Below are 21,722 nucleotides of genomic sequence, written 5' to 3' on the forward strand. Positions count from 1 at the left end.
CTTCAGATGAAAGCCCTGCTGTTCTACATAATATTTATATGAGCATCATATAATTTTCCTTCTCGTATACAGTCCAGAATTTAATAATTTATGTGTTACCTCTGCTGATGTGTGTTGATTAGTGTGGCCGCTATGGCTTCATCATATCAAGCTCTCGTTTACTCAATCAGCTTTACTCGTTTCAGGAGTGAGATTAACAGCTATCATCACAAAATCTGACTGCTGAAGTAAATCTTCAATCTTTTCACAGAAATGTGCTCCAACTGCTTCTTCTTCCTTATGTCTATGAGAAAAATGGTAAGATTAGACTGACACACACACACACACACACACACACACACACACACACACACACACAGACACACACACACAGACACACACACACACACACACACACACACATAGTACAACATGGTAAATGAGGGATAAGAACGCTTTGGTTTATTGTAGACTGTATTTGTGATAATTTAGTACTGATTATTCAGACATTTCACTTAAACATGTGTGAGTTGGTTTGCATTGAGGCCAGTATTGAGTTGCACTTTTTCTTCTCACGGGTATCTTTACACTCACCACCTAACACCCTTTCTACCCCCCTCACAATTGGTTAATAACATGGATGACTAATTAAATTGGTTGAGTAGGGATAAATGCTTGATATGCAGGCAGTGTGTAGTAATAAAATGCCTATATACACTCCAGCTGAGATCTATGTTTTTATTATGCCTCTTAATGACCTGCAGATGTTGTCTTTCTACATTTATGTCTTAGCTCAGTTGTGGCTGAAAAGGACAAACTACTACTCTAAGCCCTTAGCACTTCCTATAACAACCCATCCCAGTGAAATTCATGTAGTCCCTGACTGCAGCATGCTAACAAGGCTCTCTGAAAAACCTCTGCTACCTCTGGGTGAATGTGTGACTTACACAGCATTAAAATGTAAACAAAGTTCTCTAACAACAAAATCTAAGTTAATGCCCCTTTAACAAGCAAAACATGCCAATAAATGGCAAGGGTCTAATTTTCAAGGTCTGCCAGGAAGGTGTGCTAGGTCAGGATATATTTGTTTCAGTTGAAATGACTGGGACTGAAATTTAAGAAGAATATTAAATTCATGTAATGCAATTTTACTGAAAAGTCACAATCACAGTCACAAGCATATATCAAATGGGATAAAGCATATATGAAAACAATGCTTGTAAAATACAAATAGCCAAGGCAGAAATAAACAAGAGATGCTAGTAAATACTATAACATTGCAGGCAATTTTCTCAAACAGTATTGGTCTATTTGAATGAACTAACCTGTTCACAAACAGAACTACTTGATAAATGATGCTGTATACGACATGCCCGAGTTCCATTTTTGATATTTCAGGCAATTGCAGCTTATACCAACAGACAAATACAGTATATTTAAATACTATACATGGCTGTCACATCCAGACTCTCACACCATATGTTTCAGCTGTTCCTCATAAAATTTCTGTTTTTCTGGCAAATCAGAGAGTATTACAGTAACTAAGTAATGACATGCATTTGAGTTTCAGATTTCATATTCTTCAGGAAAGCAAAGCTAACACAAATCCTGTTATGCTAGCAAATTTAAGAGCAAAATTTTTTTTTCCCCCCATTTTTTGTATTTTTTGGGGGTATGACTGAAAAATTTATAGCTTGTACTTGTATCAGGGGCATCTTGAGGTTAAGACTTCTGGCGTTTAGCAGCATTACCCTTAGTTTCTTGTTCCTTGTGCTGTCTATGGGGGTGGGTTTGACTTTTGAGCATTGCCTAAAAAAGGCACTATGGGGGTGGCAAGAGCCTTTGCCAATATCCGAAAGCCCAGTGGTGACAGGTGCAAGCCGTCCCTAGTGAAGCAACGTGGCTTATCGAGCATGTCATCCCAGGCTGACAGACACTGGATCCCCTTTGAATGACACCAACATTTTAGCCAATTGTTAAAATCGATCATTTTGTCTTTGTACTGTGGCATCATTCTAGGTGAGGGTAAGATGCTGCTCAAGGTCAGGGTCATACCAGCCTGGGCTACATGATCAGAGAGCTCCTCTATGTCTCTTTTCATGTAGTCCAGGGAGGTATGTCTCAGGTCATTCACACCAGCATGTACAATGACCGAGTCATATTTGTATTTGCTTTGGAGTGACCTGAGTGCTTGCGTTATGTGGCGGATCCTAGCATCCGACAGGCAGCTCACCGTGACCTTCTCTTTATTCAGCCTGGTGAGCGGGACGTCAGTGTGCCTGACAATAGAGTCACCTATAACAAGAGTATCAGGTGTGTTATTCAGCCTTAAGGGCTGTGGCTGCTTGGCACACTGACTTTGTGGGTTATGTGTTGTGTGTGTTTTGTTTTGAGGTAGCGTTTGCTTGGATGTCTGCTTTGGAGATCTCTGTTGCTTAGGTAGATTTTTATTTAGAGCCTCCGAGTATGTTTTTGTGTATTTATGTGTTTGGTTCGCTGATGTGGTGGGAATATGTGATACTGGAATTGTGTTGTGTGAGGTTACCTTCTCCTCCTGACTGGTTACACCAGTTTTGAGATGAGAGAGCTCAGCCTCCAGTTTGGCTAAATAGTTGCATCTCTCGCATATATTTGAACCTGTTTGGAGGAGGAGAGGGTTGTCCGTGTACATGAGACAGTTGTAATATTGCCTCAAAATTCCCAGATTCACCAGCTGGACTGGAGAGGAAACCATTGACTGACCTTTGGACATGCTAGAGTAATATAGGGAAACTGAATTTAAGACGGACCAATAGAGGACAGGGTAATCATAGAGAGTATAAGAGTAAGTAGTGCTTATGGTTTAATAGTGCTAACTTGTAGGATTACTAAATTGGACCAGTGAAGGGCCTTAGAATGAGAATATGGTGTTTAAATTGAGAGATAGAGCAGTTCTAAGGGAAAAAGTGAAGAGCAGACTTTGTGGAGCCAGGAATAGTTTAAACCCAATTAGGCGGTGCTGCCCGCTGTTGCGCTATGCACAAAAATGCGCAAAACCATGCAAAAGAGGGTTTTAAGAGAGGAAGATGAAGGAGTTAGGAATTGACCCAAAATGGCCAATAAAACTACAGTTTCAAGTCAGTAACCACTCCCACAGGGGCAGGCAGGCTGCTCAATGTTTTTCACTGCCACTGATCAACAGAGAGACTTTAGCCCAAGCAAAAAATGGCCTCACAGAAACTTACAAACAGTTCAAGAACAGCAAGCCTGTAACTGAACTTTTTTAAATCTCAGAAAAGTGGGAAAAAAGCAAGATTTTTTTTTTTTTGTTTTTTCAGAGATAGCAGAGGTTCACAAGTATCAACAAGTTATAACAGTGCAGTAAATGACCCCACACAAGAGTGCTAGGCCAAAGACAGATAAAATGCAAGTTTTGAGGAAAAAACGATTTTAAAAATAAGTGCAAACAGGAAATTCGGTAAACAGCTCTAGGTTGTGCTCTAAATACAGTTACTAATGCAGAAATCATGTCAGTTAGATAAATGTATTGACCTACCAGTCCCCCCAAAACCAGATATGGTGGTAAATTCAAAAATAACCATCCTGATTGTCTACAAATATAAACAAACTATATAACAGAATGAAAAAAAAAGCTTCTTAAGCTGCCTTGTTGAATCCCACAGCATCAAACCGGTGTTAAAAACCTCACCAAGAAACAGAAAGCAACTATAATGACCAGTAAAGCATCACATGAATTAAGGTGAAGCAACTCAGGCAAAGAATAATTACATGTCCCTTTTCAGTTATGTCAGAAAAATAAGAAAATAACTCCCAATTCTATTCAGAGCTTCTCTATAATGGAGCCTTTCACTAAAACCTAAAAAACACTGCAATCATACTGGCTAGTTGGTTTGCAGCAAATTTCTCCCCTGAAGCTACCATCCTCTGAAAAACCATCCCTGAGTCACTCTCCTCTCTTGTTATCAATAAGAAACACATTCGTAAAGTACATTCAAAGAACAAGAACACTTTCCTTCATGGGTCTGGACAACATACGGGGTTATCTAATAAACAGAGTTAAACATGGACTCAACTGATTCCCCTCCTTGAGCTGTTTAATCTAAGCCTTGTTACTGCCTACGGGTAATATCCATGACTCCTAGTGCAATGCTACTTACTCAGGCAAGTATGGAAATTTAACAGACAAGATTATATTGCTTGAAACTGTGGTACATTCTGTAAGAAAGCATGTCAGCCTTCTGTCCAGCATCTTATTCCTCCTAACAGGGCATAGATAATACAAATACCAGTTAACTCATTTACAGCAGTGGAAATAATGAAATGCCCTTTTTCAGTCATTGCTTGATACTACACTTAAGCTGCCCTCTTCAGAGAGAGAGAGAGAAAAGAGATTTTCTACTATTAACTTCACATTATTCAAACCTCTCTTCATTCTTAAGTCTATGTTCTTAGATGTAACTCTCTTGCTTTGTTCTGCTGCTTAACTGAAGAAATGGTACATCTCCCATGTTGAAAGCTGTCATTCTGAGTTCAGTAACCTCAGTGTCTAGTACTATAATATGGAGAGCTGTATAGATGTCATGCAAACTTTTATGATTTATATGAAGTTGGTGTGAAACTCTGTATAAGTTGATTAATCAGATCAAAGCACTTGTTATCTGTAAACAGAAAAGGGAGCTGTGTCTACTGTGCATGATTTAGAAAAATGGAATCAAATTAAACAAATTAAGGCATTTATTTATATACCCTCTTCAGATGAAAGCCCTGCTGTTCTACATAATATTTATATGAGCATCATATAATTTTCCTTCTCGTATACAGTCCAGAATTTAATAATTTATGTGTTACCTCTGCTGATGTTGATTAGTGTGGCCGTTGGCTTCATCATATCAAGCTCTCGTTTACCAATCAGCTTTACTGTTTCAGGAGTGAGATTAACAGCTATCATCACAAAATCTGACTGCTGAAGTAAATCTTCAATCTTTTCACAGAAATGTGCTCCAACTGCTTCTTCTTCCTTATGTCTATGAGAAAAAATGGTAAGATTAGACTGACACACACACACACACACACACACACACACACACACACACACACACACAGACACACAGACACACACACACACACACATAGTACAACATGGTAAATGAGGATAAGAACGTTTGGTTTATTGTAGACTGTATTTGTGATAATTTAGCATTATTCAGACATTTCACTTAAACATGTGTGAGTTGGTTTGCATTGAGGCCAGTATTGAGTTACTTTTTCTTCTCACCGGTATCTTTACACTCACCACCCAACACCTTTCTACCCCCTCACAATTGGTTAATAACATGGATGACTAATTAAATTGGTCGAGTAGGGATAAATGCTTGATATGCAGGCAGTGTGTAGTAATAAAAATGCCTATATACACTCCAGCTGAGATCTATGTTTTTATTATGCCTCTTAATGACCTGCAGATGTTGTCTTTCTACATTTATGTCTTTAGCTCGAGTTGTGGCTGAAAAGGACAAACTACTACTCTAAGCCCTTAGCACTTCCTATAACAACCCATCCCAGTGAAATTCATGTAGTCTGACTGCAGCATGCTAACAAGGCTCTCTGAAAACCCTGCCTCTGGGTGAATGTGTGACTTACACAGCATTAAAATGTAAACAAAGTTCTCTAACAAAAATCTAAGTTAATGCCCCTTTAACAAGCAAACATGCCAATAAATGAAGGGTCTAATTTTCAAGGTCTGCCAGGAAGGTGTGCTAGGTCAGGATATATTTGTTTCAGTTGAAATGACTGGGACTGAAATTTAAGAAGAATATTAAATTCATGTAATGCAATTTTACTGAAAAGTCACAATCACAGTCACAAGCATATATCAAATGGGATAAAGCATATATGAAAACAATGCTTGTAAAATACAAATAGCCAAGGCAGAAATAAACAAGAGATGCTAGTAAATACTATAACATTGCAGGCAATTTTCTCAAACAGTATTGGTCTATTTGAATGAACTAACCTGTTCACAAACAGAACTACTTGATAAATGATGCTGTATACCAGTGGTTCTCAACCTTTTCCAATGGCGACCCACCTTTGTCCCAGCAAAGTCCCACTGGGCAGGCGAGGCCAACTTGACTTTTATATCTATTCTACATTCTACAATCTACATACCTGAAAACAGGAATTTCAATTGCAAACTTATTGTTTTTGTATCGTGAATTTAATGCTTTTTGTATACATCTGTCATTCTGTCTGTCTGACATACAGCTGCTGATAAATTCTGACAAAGCGGCTAAGCTAAGCGGTCTAATGCAAGTATACAAAGACTCAAAAGCTAAGCGTTGCATTGTAATAGTAAAGTAATACTCTTATTAAACATATGACAACCAGTACGGAAACTAAAAGTCTCTAAATTTAACTAAAAATTATGTCAAGGCGTTTGTTCAGCAGTTGCACTGTTCACGCCCTAGTGTGACGGTTGGGACTGCATTCTGCTGACAGTAAACTGATTCGGGGCTAATGGTTGTCAGACACAGTCTCAAATCATCGGAAACACGGAGCTTATTCCTGTACTTAGTCTTCATGGCAGTCATCGCCGAGAACCCTGTTTCAAGCAAATATGTTGTTGCAAAGGGCAATAGGAGCGACATCGCTTCCTGTGAAATAAGTGGATATTCGTTGCCCACATGTAGCCAAAAGTCTGACAATTTCAATTTGTCAAATTTAGTCTTCAGAGTGGTGTCTCAAGACAGTTCTATTAGCTGTGACTCCATTTCTGCTGCCAATGACAGTGAGGTCACATCTGTTTCAAGCGGTTTCTAACCCATTTGAAGTTCTCTGTTGGCAGTGCTGGAAAATATTGCAGGAATTTTTAGCTAATAAATCCAAATGACCGACTACGACAGTTTGTATTGCTGCCTGTATCACATCCGTTTCATGCTCAACATTCATTAAATGCTCTGACAAGAACGAAAATGCATCCATGTCCCTGCAACACGAATGCGCCAGTGCTCCAACTTCTGTATAAATGCATTAATTTTGTCAGCATGTCTAAAGATATCATTGGCACGTCCTTGCAATGCCAGATTCAAGTCGTTGAGTGCGCTAAATACGTCAACGAGATAAGCCAACTTTGCCAGCCATTCTGTGTCAACCAAATGAGCAGCCAGTGGAGAGTTCTTGCTGGACAGAAACTGAAACACTTCACTTCGCAATTCATACAATCTCTGAAGAATTCTTCCTCTTGATAACCAACGCACCTCTGTGTGAAGGAGCAGGTGAACATGTTCTGACCCCATTTCTGAACACAGTACTTCAAACAGGCGTGTATTCAAAGCACTAGCTTTGATGAAATTCACCATTTTCACTCCACTGGCAAGAACGTTGCAGGTCTTCGCCCAGTTCCTTGGCTGCCAAAGCCTCTCGGTGTATGAAACAGTGATACGACACAGCTTTTGGAGCCATGTGTTTTACTCGTTGAACCAAACCTGATTTCTTCCCTGTCATGGCAGCTGCTCCATCTGTTGTAATTCCAATGCAGTTATCCCAATTCAAACCATTTTCTGTAATGAACTTGTCCAGTACTTTAAAATTTCTTGGATGTCGTTCGAGTTGTTAGTTCATTGCAAAACATGAAATACTCATCAACACATGCTTCAGCCACGTTTACAAAACGAACATAAACCATGAGCATTGCACATTTGGCAACATCTGTTGATTCGTCCAACTGTATTGCGAAGATTTTACTGGTTTTCAGCATTTTAACAAGTTGCTCATTGACATCAGCTGACATGTCTGCAATGCGTCTGCTAATAGTGTCATTAGGCAGCGGAATGGCGCAACTGTTTGGCCATTTTCTCTCCTAAAATGGCCTGCACCATATCGAAGGCAGATGGAAGAATTAATTCTTCAGCAATAGTGTGCGGCTTTTTGGCCTTTGCAATGCGTAATGCCACTTTATAAGACGCTGTAACGGCGCTCGTATTAATAGTTGCACATTTTATAAATCGACTCTTCTGTTTCTGCAATTCATCGCGTTTTCGCTGAAAAAATTCAATGGGTTTACCTTTAGTTTCCAAATGTTTGGTGTTCTGATGCCTGATTAATTTGGACGGCTTCATGCTAGCACTGGCCAAAACTTCCGAACATATAACGCATTGTGGCTGTTGAAGCTCATCCGATCCGGTTGCAATGAATCCATATTTCAGGTATGCCTCGTCATATTTTCGCTTAGGATCTTTTTTCTTAGGAGCGAAGGTTTCGGGCATACATACTGCGTCTTCTTCAGCTTCATTTTCATCAGTAGCTGCACTTTCAGAAGGCCGTTTTAATTTCAAATATTTTTCCATCGTTATTCAACAGTGATTGCTAGTATCGACTTCTAATGACGTATGCACACTAGCTAGCACGCACAACAAACAACCCGCACAAAATTACGTCAAAGCAGTAGCCGTAACATCATCAGCCCTTAATTTCAATTTTGTCAGCTTATTCGTAACTGTGTGTCAGAGACTGATAAATAAAAAAAATGTTAATATACCGATCAACAATACACTACTAAAGTTGCCGACACACAAATAATGTTGCCATTGCATCCTCACAATTAGAAACACCTCAGGAATGCCATGTTTGACTTTACATTCAAAAATATACTCTTTATAATTACAATAAAAAATATGGTACTGTACAGCTCAGAGTTCCTTTATCTCTATCTATTTTGAGCCAGCCTCAAAATTCAGGGATGTTTACATTAGTAATGCAAGTAAGAGAGTAGATGTTAAGCAAGCTGGCCTCCAAGCAATGGTATGAAAAAAAAAATCTGTGTTTACCATACCCATAACTGTGATTTTGACAATGCTATTATATATTCTGGAAAAAGATGAAGTAGGAAGCCATATATTCCTTTGTCAGTCAAACCGAATCCAAAGTTCTTCGTCTTCGTCTTCTTCAGCTTCATTTTAAAGCTGGATCTTGCACACGGTGACTGTTCGGCAGCTGCACTTTCAGAAGGCCGTTTTAATTTCAAATATTTTTCCACACTAGCTAGCCGCGCACGTGTCACACACGCACAACAAACAATTACGTCAAAGCAGTAGCCAGACAAAAATAGCCCACCAGAATACTTCATCAATTTTTCACAACTTTTTGTGGAGCATCCATGACCCACCTGTGGCGACTCTGGCGACCCACTTGTGGGTCGCGACCCACAGGTTGAGAACCAGAGCTGTATACGACATGCCCGAGTTCCATTTTTGATATTTCAGGCAATTGCAGCTTATACCAACAGACAAATACAGTATATTTAAATACTATACATGGCTGTCAGCTGTCCAGATTCTCACACCATATGTTTCAGCTGTTCCTCATAAAATTTCTGTTTTTCTGGCAAATCAGAGAGTATTACAGTAACTAAGTAATGACATGCATTTGAGTTTCAGATTTCATATTCTTCAGGAAAAAAAGCAAGCTAACACAAATCCTGTTATGCTAGCAAATTTCTAAGAGCAATATTTAAAATCTGTCTCTATTTTTGGGCCTCTTTCTCCCCATGATTTTGAGTTTTGTCCAGATTTCTTGTGCCAAGAGGTTGAGAGGTTCTATACTGTATAGTATGTTGACAGTATATAGACATACTGTATAGTGCTTATATCATAGTAGCAGGGTCTAGTAAGTGTAATTTTATACAGGCTGTTGTACTTAAAGATCCATGTGAATGCTTGAGATGTCTAAAAATTTGTGTTTGAATACCTCGGAATCATCTCAGATGTTTAATATGTGTGTGTGTGTGTGTGTGTGTGTGTGTGTGTGTGTGTGTGTGTGTGTGTGTGTGTGTGTGTGTGTGTGTGTATGTATACATGAGTATTGTATTACTATATACTTGCTTGATACAAATGGCTCCCTCCTGAAATGTCTGCATTTAAAATGCAGAGTGCCAACAAACAGAAAAAAAAAGACAGAAAATGCAGAAGAGCGATTACTGAACATAATTCATTTCCTAAAAACTTTTTTTGCAGGGGCAAACAACCTTGCACATCCCTAAACTTATATATACTAACTCTGAGTTTGCCATACATCAGAGAAAAGAGAATATTCTGAGAAACTTCAATCTCGGACTTGGTGTATGTAAATCCAGACATTCAGCCACTCCGTCTCAGTATCAAAGGCATTGCTGCAGTGGGTCCTAACATTTCAAATAAATACCAATACAGATACTTATGAGTGTTAGTTTGTGTATACTGAATACAATTTATCAATAAAGAGCATTTCCCCAGACTTTCAGTAAAATGGGCCTGGCACAGTGGACAAATACAAAAATAAAATGAATGAATTAAATAGTTAACTCACTTTCGGCTTTTTCCCGGTTAGGGGTCGCCACAGTGGAACTCCAGTGTGCTAATGATTGGCAGTAGATTTTTACGTGCCGAGTTGCCGGCCCTGACGCACAACCTTCAACAAAGGTACACCCATTCACGCATGTCTCCACACAGAAGACGCTCAAACTGAGAATTGAACAGGACAACATCATACTCTGAGGCGACAATGCTACCGCAGCACCACCACCGAATTAAATAGTTAACTATAACAAAGAAAACAGCTAGTAGGAGTAAAGCGCAGAAGTAACATAGTACATACTGAAAGTGATTGGTGGTGGTAGTGGTTACAGTGAAAGACAGATGCAGAAACACTTGTAAAAAGACATAGAACTACAGCATACAAATTTGTTATGCTAAATAACATGTAAACGGGTTGTTTACTTGTACTTGACAGACTCCCACTAATATTGTTGGCATAAATGCTTCGAGAGCTAGAATGAGGGCCATGATTTTTTTTTATGTTAATGAGTTTGCCCCTGATACTTTCTTGACAAACTTCCTGAACCTGGAGACTCTTTATACAGGCTCCCCAGAGCATGTCTGAAGAGTCTGTCATCATGTCTTTCTTCTCCTCCTTGAAGGGCATACCTCTGTTTAAGGGGCAATGCTGACACCCCCTTGAGATTTCTTTTTTGATGCATGGCAGCTGGGGGATGAGGGTTTCCAAAGGATGAAAATTCTGGCCCCATCTATTCCTCAGATACCATTGAGACTTTTACATATGATGGAATGCTAAGACACCATCAATATGTATGTACCAGGTATCCAATTAATCTTGAGTACTATTTTTCCCCTTCTGTGATGATACTGCAAATAGCATTAGTTTCCTATCCTGTGGGAGAAAGGCCCTACACTAAACAGTGTCTAGGGTTACTTCAAAGAAGGTCACACTATGGGAATTGATGAGGGAGAATTTCTCTCTGTTTGCTGTCAGTCCTAGCTCTGAAAAACATTTTAGAGTGAGATTCACCACACACTAATAGAATTAGGTGGTAATACTTTATACCAGTATACCCAACACAAACACTAAACCCTGAAACGTCCTGACCAGTCTGGATGCAGGAACAAGTGCCACCATGGGTCCAGAAAGGGGGCAAATTTGGAAAATCGGTAATGTCGGATTCTGGGATTCTCATAGGGGGATTCAACCACCTGTGTGTTGAATTCAAAATAGTAAACTGAATTAGGTAGTCATCTAGGTATGGAAAGATCTAAATGCCTTTGTCCTGCAAAAAGCTATAACTGGAGTTGGACATTTTGTGAATACTCGGGCACTGGTAATTGTGTTTCCCTACTGGGAAACATGGGAAATTTCTATGTTTTTGCTTATAGGGATATACAGGTAGGTGTCCTTAAGATTCAGGGTTGTCATGCATGCTCTTTCAAGTATGAGAGGTAACAATCCCTGTTAGGTGATCATTTTATACTTTGGCACTTTCAGAAATTGGTTTAAATGGGAAAGGTCTAAGATGGGTCTCCCATTACCCTCTTTTCTTGATACCAGGAACAACCTGGAATAAAATCTTGTGTCCTTGGTCTCCAGGGGCACTCTGTTTAATCTCCTATGTCAAACATGTCTCTCAGCTCCTGATGTATAAACTGCATTTGATCCCTGCAGACTGTAGCAATACATATGAGAGTGACTTTGTTTACAAATTGTAGGCAATATCCCACTTTTGGAAGGCTTATTACCTACCCACTTGCCCTGAGTGACTGATTCACAGCTGTTCATAAAGGCAGACAAGCTTCCTCAAAGTTTTGGGTGAGGGTTGAGGAGGACAGGGTTGGGGATGAGGTGGACCTAGGGGAGGGAGCAACCAATCTGAGCCATGGCGGATTCCTTACGGGGCCCTGGCCCTGAGAGTCTACAGGCATCTACTTGTCCCTATCTTGCCACTCATTCTGGTACTTACCTTTTTTTTTTCTTTTTCCACAGCTGGTGAGTTCCTGTCTGGGATTGGAAGGCCAGGGCATGGTAGGGATGTTCCTACTGTACCGAGGCACAAATATTTGAACAATCTGCCTAACAGACTGGGTAGTTCATAGGTTCATATGTGTTTACTAAGCTAATGACCACAAGGGCCTTTTTAAGCCTAGCCATGCATCCCAAATTAAGTTCTGATACCCTTGATAAGTGTAAGCATGGGTCTGGGAGATAAACCATTTACAGGATGCCTGTGTCCATTAGAGACATAGGTGCCAAACAAGGGATTCATTTCCAGTTTCCCATCCAATTGTCCAAGTTGCACTTGAATTGGGTTAGGGAGGAACTTTGCTTCACATGGATGAGGAGCCTGTTCCATACACAGGGTAGTCTGTGGGATACATACCTATCTCTGCAGCAAGTCCTATTTATATCACAGGCATGGTTTAAGTCTTTAGAATGGGTAATTCTGATGCTGTTTGTTTTATGGCTATGCAGGAGGTCTATTAGAATGGGGTCTGACAATGACATGTATGACAGGCATAGATCTCCCCTGAAAAGCCTGTAGGAGACAGAATACAAAGACAGTGCCTTGAGGCAGTCTGCATAGGACAATTTACTTACGCCCTGTATTCTTTTAGTGAGGAACCTCTGTGGATGTTCCAATTGTTGGATATGCCTGGTTAGGTACATACCAAAGGGGGCATTGTACTCCATGATAGATCTGATGAATGCAGAATACAGTGGAACAATGACTTTCTTGGACGTAGATGCCATACCTTTATTTATAAGTTGAGCAACATAAAATTATTTCCTCATCACTGTAGACACATGATGGTCAAAGGTTAGATTACTATCTATGTGAGTCCCTAAATCACTCATTACTAGGTCAACTTTAAGGGGTGTGTTGCCAATATGATAGTTACCAGGGATGAATGAGTTCCCAAAGGATACTAGTCCTATTCTTCTACTCCAGTTTTTGTACCCTTCCTCTGAAAGGAGTCTGAAGGGGGGGATCCTTGCATAAATTGTGGGGGGGGCATTAATGATTCCTGACTTCACATTGTCTGGGAGGAGGGAAGGTCTCAACCATTTATGTCTGTTAGTGACTGATACCAGGGCTGCTGCTGGGCATGATACATATACAGCATCATAACTACATTTTTTGGGGAATGTTTTACAAGCTGATAGGAAATTTCATAAAGGTCCACCAACTCCTATTCATCTTCAGGCCTCTCCACATTGGTCCTCAACTGCTCTAGCAGTGTCTGATGACAAAGAGCATATTGTACTGGCATTTCAAAGTCCTAAATGCCAACATAGCAGCAGTGTACACCTTATCCCGAAACATATCCAAAGGTCTACTCTTTTCTTATTTAGCATGTGATTCCTGGTTGTAGACAATACTGCTTCCTTGCTGAAATCAGAGATATCCAATCTGAATCTGCAAATGGACATCTATAATGTACATGTGGTAATCCTTAACCATCTAGAAACAGTCAGGTTTCCTACGATCAGTGGCAGGGAGTCAGGCTCCAATGATGCATTTTCAAAGCTGTCCTCCAAGACCTTTAGCACTGGAGGGACAACCAGGGGCCTAGGTTCAGGGAGCCCCATGAAATCCCATGAAAGCCCTATATCTTTGTTGGCTCTCCTAGTAATCCTTGGAGTCCTACTGAAAGCCTTCTTTGATTTACTGAAGAACGTCCAGGGGAAGTCTTTGGGTGAAAAGGAAGAGTATTTTCAAGGTGTTTTCAGTGTCTCAGTCAAAGTTTTTAGCTGATCAGAATCTGCTTACATCTGTTAGCTCATTAGCCTTAGAAGTGCAGGAGTCATTATCTACCCTTCTCTTTTTGTAAATAACTCCCAGCACCGATGGCACGTCTGATCTGGGCCTGTTTGACTTTTGGTAAGGCATTTAAAATTTTGGCCAGCTTAACCAGAATGCCCATGGTAGAAGCCTAGGTGGGGAGTTGGACTGAGGTATTACTCGGCCTAGACAAAAACTGACCTACATGTGTTTGGGCTAGGGTGCATACCTCTCAATCTCTTAGAGCAAGAAATCTCAAAAAAGCCATATATAAACGTGGGAGAAAGGCCTAAAAATAGGGATGATTTTTAAATGTTGTTTTTGCAAACTTAGAAAGTTGATAGAATAACAAGTTTTGCATTAGCATGAATTTTTCTGAAGTGTTTGAAGTGTGAAACTCAAATGTCTGTCATTATTTTCTTACTTCAGTCTTTAATGATTTGCCACTAATTTGCCACAAAACCATAATTTTATGAAAAATGGACCAAAAATATGATACAAAAATGTGTACATTCTGCGAAAATCTGTACACTTGAAAGGTATTGTATGGTGGCTTGTGCTCACTGTGTTCTCAGGGAGCTGCCTTTGAGTCCTCCACACAACGTCTAGCAACCTTTTCTCTTTCAAAAGTCCTAAGGATCCTGGCTTCCCCTTCAGTATTCAGAATGTGAACATCCAAGGTTTTGGTCTGGAGGACATGCAAGATACCAAAGGCTTTGGTGCCTGCAGTCATGCTAGAGTTCTTATAGGTTCATAGGTGTGTACTAGGCTAATGGCCCTGGAGCCTTTACAAGCCTAGCCCATAGGATTACACTGGCATCATGCCACCTGACCTTAGTTCCCAGTGCCTCTGTTGAGTAGAGCCACTGGAGTGATCCCAGGGGTGAATTTTCTATTTCCCATCCACTCATCAAGATTTCTCTTGAAGAGGGGCAGTGAGGTGCTCTGTTTGACATGTATGGGAGGACTATTCCATAGCATGGGCAGTCTCTGGGTTATGAACCTGTCCCTCCAGCATGTTCTGTTGATTGTGGTAATGAGGTTGAGGTCTCTGGAGCGTGTGATACGAAGGGACTGGGATTTCTTTAGATGTAGCATTTCTAACAGTGCTGGGTCAAACATGGCTTTGTAAGTCAAGCAGAGATCACCTCTAAGTAGGTGATATGAGGCAGAGAATAGTTGGAGTTTTTTGAGTCTGTCCATATAGGACAAGTATTTAAGGCCTAGGATCCTCTTTGTGACATACTTTAATGGCCTCTCCAGTTGTTGCAGGTGTCTAGTGAGGTACATGCCAAATGGGGCATAAAATAAAGTGCCTGTCTTGGTACTCAAACTGTGACTGCCTGTATGCAAAGCTGGGACTCTAACCACTATGCTATCTCTTGGCCATGATAGACTCAATACTCAGAGGCTGAAAGAGTGCTTCCCCTATTGTATACCCTTTGGGCCTCAGAAACTCTGAGTAGTTTCTGACATCCTTTATTTCCTTTATGTAATCCCTATTTTTGGTGTATTTCTTTTTAGGAGGTTGTCTCCTAGAGGCCTTAGACAATGTCACAGCAGCCATGAGTCAGGCTTGTTCCTCTCCCCCACACACTTTTTTTTATTTTTTGCAATGAACTCCTAAAGTGAATGCTAACATTAATGGATGGTTCTTGGGGTAAAAACATGCTGTCATGCTTTAGTGTGGGGCTAAAAAGACATTTAAAATGAAGATCTTTATGTGAAATTTGTTTACTGAGAGCAAACTTTTATAGTACTCTGAACTACTATAAGACATTCATAAAAATAAGTCTACATGAAAGAAAAAGAAAAATCCCAAATGGAGTACTTATCTGCCTTCAGGAGACTGAAAACAATGACCAATTAATTACATGTGGTAACAAGATGTGAGTGCTGCTACATGGTCTGAAGATGGTGTCATTTGATAAACCTTTTATACTACTGAAGGCCTGGGACTGGAAGCAGGGCATCAGCCAATGCACTAGAAAGTGGAAGAGCTTTGGAAATCTGGCTGGCTGCAGACTACCTGCATGATAGGATATCCCATAACTGAAGACTGCAATAATCAATACCAAATAGTATGGATCAGTTATTTATCTATTCAGAGAACAATCAGACAGAGCTAGGAATTGTCAAGTTATGCCCCTGGGGAATGTCACTTATACTGTTCTTCAACTAAAGACCAAGTCCTCCATGAAACAACCTGGTTTAGAGACTTGGATGTTACAGTTGGCAACAAACCAAATTATGGAACAAATGTTAAGATGATTACAAGAAATTACTTTTGCAATTTAAAATATCATGCACCAATATATTTCCAGATAGGCCAAGGTGATGACACCTTTGTACAAGGTTACAAGACCTCAGACTGAATATTGGCTAGCCTTCTTCACAAATTCAGTGGACAGTACATACAAGTTGGAAATAATGCATAACTTTTGAATAAGGCAAATTTCTGCTAGTTTAATTTCTCCAAGTCTTTTAGGATTCTAATACATGAAGGGAATGGACCCCATTCTTAAGTCAAAGTATAGTTAAAGTTCATGAAATTTGTGTGGTTTCAGTCTCTGGTGTTAGCCAAAAGTGCTCTTTGCAGCACCAGAGCTGACTCCTTCTGCAATTCATACTGGGTTATATGTATCAGAAGCATGTCTAAATACAATTATAAATTATTTTTCATGTGACCCATTGGTCCTACTGCTGTTGGAATTGTCTAGGTATCCTTCAAAATTGCCTGCAGACCATGGCATTTTATGACTTAGTGTCTCTCTGTATGTAAGACTGTAGTCACTGGGTATAGCAATTTCACTGAGCAATCCTACTTTTGTCTTCTTTTCATGGTCTACTATATCTGGTTCTCTCATATGTATTTTCTGAACTGTGATCCTATGTGATATAAACTTTATCATTCTCTATAATGCTTTGTGGCTCATGTTTCCAATGCTTCTCAACTACTTCAGTATTGTAATGTTTGTACAATACCCAGTGCAACATTCTTGCCACATTATTATGCCTTTCAGTATAGAGTCCTTCTGCCATTAGTGTATCACATCCAACTTCAAGATGTGACTGCTCCAGTTTTGTTTAACAGAACCTGCATTTGTCTGTCTCTCCCACATGTTCAATGGATTTTGTGAACCAACATGCACATAGTCCATTATCCTGGGCCACCAATATTAACCTTTCATATTTTGGTTTAAATTACCTCTCCTTATCTATTTCTGTGTTCAATACTGATCAACATGAGGTTGTTCCAGGAGTTTTCTGTACTTAACAACTATATTTATGCCTTTTCCACATTTCTTGCCTTCTCATCTGATCCTTCTCCTTGTATTCTTTTTTTTGGTTTTTTTTGGCACATTCAGTTGCTGCCTGACTTTTGCCTTCTGGCTTGAATTCCATTCCCTCTTGACACCAATATACTTCTGCTAAAATAAGCAGGGAAGTAATCTTAGACTCATTCTCCTCATGTTTTAAAACTTTCACTATGTTTGGATCTGGTGAAGTCAGCAGATATGTATGCAGTCCTATGATTGCAGATCTATACATGTAATGAGTTTCAAGGAGGCCCAAACCTCTGTCAGAACAAGGAGTATATACTCTTTGTAAACAATGTTTATATATCATTTGATAAGCATGAAGCATTTTTCTTGTTTTCCTGTCCAACTGATCAAATACCTTTTGGGGCAGGTTAATCACCCCAAAACTGCAAGTTAGAACAGGAAGAGCAAATCTGTTTATAGCTTGGACTTTCGTCCTAGGTGTTAGGGCTATTTTGATTATTAATTTTAATTTCTAAAATACTCCTTACTTGATTTTGTTCATATCTGTTCATGTTTTATTGTTGATCCTTCATCAATTCCCAAATATTTATACTCTCCCGCTTGCTCAAGTTCGTTTATATAATTTTGATTTTTTTTAATTTCTCCAAGTCTTTTGGGTTACTAATACCATGACAAGAATGGACCCCATTCCTAAGTCAAAGTACGATTAAAGTTCATGAAATTAGTATTGCTTCAATCTTTGATGTCAGCCAGTAGTGCTCTTCGCTGAACCCACAATGTGCCCAGTAATGATTCCTTCTGCAGTTTGTATGGAGTTACACATATTGGTAAAATATCTAAATACGACTGTAAATTCTTTTTTATCCGACCCATTGCTCCTACTACTATTGGAATTGTCTGGGTATTTTTCTTCCACATTGCTCTCGTTTCTGCCTGCAGATCCTGATATGGTTATGACTTTGTGTCTCTCTGTATGCAAGACACTGTAGTCACGGAGTGTGGAAATTTCAGTGATGAATGCTACTCTTGCAGATCCTGATATTTTATGACTTTGTGTCTCTCTGTACATAAGACACTGTAGTTACTGGGTGTGGTGATTTCAATGATCACTGCTATTCTTGTTTTCTTTTCTTGGACCACTATATCCGTTTTTTTAGCATCTATCTTTTGAACTATTGGTAATGGGTGATTCGATGTGATGTAGATTTCTTCATTTTCTATGATGCTTTGTGGCTCATGTTTCCAGTGTTTTTCAGCCACTTCATTATTATAATGTTTGCACAATCTCCAGTGCAAGAGTCTTGCCACATTATTATGCCTTTCAGTATACAGTCCTTCTGCCATTAGTATGTCGCAACCAGCAACGAGGTGTGCAACTGTTTCCAGTTCAGTTTTGCTAAACCTACATTTGTCTGTTTCTCCCACATGTTCAATGGGCTTTATAAACTAATGTGTATGCAGCCCACTATCTTGGGCCACCAATATTAACCTTTCGTCTCTTGGTTTGAATTCGCCAGTCCTTAACCATTCCTGTATTCGCTCCTGATCAACATGAGGTATGTTCAATGGACTTTATAAATGAACGTGTATGCAGCCCACTATCTTGGGCTGCCAATATTAACCTTTCGTCTCTTGGTTTGAATTCTCCTCTCCTTAACCATTCCTGTGTTCATTCCTGATCAACATGAGGTTCTTCCAGAAGTTTTCTATACTTGCAGCTATATTTATGCTTTTTCCACATTTCTTGCCTTCTCATCTGATCCTTCACCTTATATTCTTTCTTTTGTTTTTTGGCACATTCAGTTGCTGCCTGATTTTTATCTACTTCGGGTTTGATTTCTATTCCTGCTTGATACCAATAGGCTACTGCTAGATTAAGCAGAGAAGTCATCTTAGATTTATTCTCCTCATGTTTCAAAACTTTCACTATTTTTGGGTCTTGTGAGGTCAGCAGATATGTGTAGAGTCCCACGATTGCAGATCTTTACATAGAATCAATTTCAAGGAGGCCCATCCCTCCTTCAGAATGGGGAATATATAATCTTGGTATGCACTTCTTCTTCTTTTGGCTTTTCCCGGTTAGGGGTCACCACAGCAGATCACCTGTCTGCTCATGATTGGTAGTGGAGTTTTACGGTGTCGAGTTGCCAGCCCGGTGCCCAACCTTCCCCTGAAGGCACACACATGCACACACTCACACCTAGGGCCAATTTGGAGTGTCCAATCCACCTGCAGCATGTCTTTGGGATGTGGGAGGAAACCGGAGCACCCGGAGGAAACCCACGTGACCACAGGGAGGACATGCAGACTCCGCACAGAAGGCACCCCAGCCGAGGATCAAACCAGAGAACCTCTTCATGTGAGGTGACAATGCTAACCACTGCACCACCGTGGCCACCCAATCTTGATATGCACTGATTTTTTATAAATCATTTGGTGAGCATGAAGCATTCTTCTTGTTTTCCTATCCAATCTATCCAACACATTTTGGGGCCAGTCTGTCACTCCAAAACTGTAAGTTAGGACAGGAAGAGCAAATTGGTTTATAGCTTGGATTTTGTTCATAGATGTCAGCGCTGTTTTCAGGATTAATTTAAGTCTTCTGAAGTATTTTTTACTAAGATTTATTCACATTTGTTCATGTTTTACTGTTGATCATTCATCAATTCCCAAATATTTATACACTCCTTCTTGCTCATGTTCTTTTATATCACATGCTTGTCCCAAACTGATGTTTTCCTGGTGTTGCAGTTTTCCTGCTTTAATGGTTGCTTTTGCACATTTATCAAGACCAAATGACATTCTTATATCATCTGAAAAGGTTTTGACAAGTTGCAGTTGTGCTTTCAGTTTTCTCATCTGGTGACCTATACAGTTTTAAATCAACAAAGAGAAGGTGTAAAGTCTTTACACTTTGTTGTTTTCTAGGAGCCAGATTATAGCCATGGCCTAAGCTTTTGAGTAAACAGCTTAATGAATTAAGGGCAAGGCAGAATAGTAACAGTGACAGAGAGTCACCCTGAAATATCCCCCTTTGAATTTTTATCCCTGGGATAACAATTTGGCCTTTATCATGGATTAATTGCAAAGTAGTCTGCCACTGTTTCATGGTCAATGTAATGTAATCGATCAGTTTGGGGTGTATCTTATACATCTTTAAGCACTCTTTTATCTATGAATGGGGGATGCTGTCAAATGCTTTTTTGTATTCTATCCATGCCTTACTTAGGTTCTTCTCCTTTTTACAGTTCTCCACTATAACTTTATTTAACAACAAATGATCCTTTGTTCCATATGACTTTCTTTTATCATCCTTTTGTTCTAGTGCCACGATTGAGTTTTCTTCTAAATGACTATAAACTCTGTCGGCATATATTCCCATGTATACTTTATAAGTTATCGGAAGGCAAGTTATTGGTCTACAGTTTTTAGGGTAGCTTGCAGGTTCACTCTTAAGTAGGAGCATTGTTTTTCCTGTTGTTAACCAGGTTGGTGTCTGTTCTGGGTGCGCACATAAATAGTTCTTACTCATGGCTAAATCCTCATGCAAAGATGTTAATACTGTTAACCAGAAGTTAGGTAATGCACCTGGGACTGGGGTTTTCCAATTAGAGGCTTTTCTTAACTTTGTTTCAATCTCTCTAGCTGTTACTTCATCTAATTTCATATCCTGTACCTTTTCTTTCTTTTACTTCTTCTATCCATTTATCATCTTTGTTACGTTCCACAGGATCTTCATAGATACTTCTCCAAAATGTATCGGTTTCTTCTTTTTTTTGGCAGTCTTTCAATTTTTTTTACCTTATTTCCCAGTTCTCTATAAAACTTTTCTGGGGTCATCAATAAATTGCTTATTTTGAACTTTTCTTTTATATCTACCTTCATAGGTTGGTACTAGGCTATCGGCCCTAGGGCCTATACAAGCCTAGCCATAACAATTCCCTGGATATTTCTTCCCATAATATTTACATCCCTGGACCCTTGTCTAGCAGGGAGACTGACATGATCCCTGGGGAGAATTTCCTATCTCCCATCCAATCATCAAGGTTCCTTTTGAAGAGGGCCTAGGAGGCGCTCTGCTTGACATGTATGGGCAGTCTATTCCAGAGTATGGGGAGTCTCTGGGTCAGGAACCTATCCCTCCAGCATGTTTTGTTCATTGTGATCAAGGGTGCCCGCAGGCAGGTGCAAGGGGGTGCATTTGCACCCCCCTGGAATTGGCTGAGTGGGAGATTCATTTACTTTTAAAAAAAAAAAATACATTATATTTTTTGAAGGGTGTTCTACTTTAAGAACACCCTTTGCGTCCAGTCGCACAGAAGCTTCTGCTTTTGTGCGACTGACGCTCCCGC

At 39.8% G+C, this 21,722-nt stretch overlaps 1 protein-coding gene across 1 annotated transcript in view; it reads right to left on the minus strand.

The window, feature by feature from the left end:
• LOC122798235 (probable 2-ketogluconate reductase) overlaps positions 1–21,722 on the minus strand; it is a 319,480-nt gene that overhangs the window by 151,644 nt on the left and 146,114 nt on the right. Inside the window, exon 4 of the mRNA XM_044067016.1 lies at positions 4,828–5,003. Coding sequence (XP_043922951.1) covers positions 4,828–5,003 — 176 coding nt within the window. The remainder of the gene's footprint in view (positions 1–4,827; positions 5,004–21,722) is intronic.

This window comes from Protopterus annectens, chromosome 3.part1 (assembly GCF_019279795.1).
Source record: "Protopterus annectens isolate FY-2018-M chromosome 3.part1, PAN1.0, whole genome shotgun sequence".
NCBI lineage: Eukaryota > Metazoa > Chordata > Ceratodontiformes > Protopteridae > Protopterus > Protopterus annectens.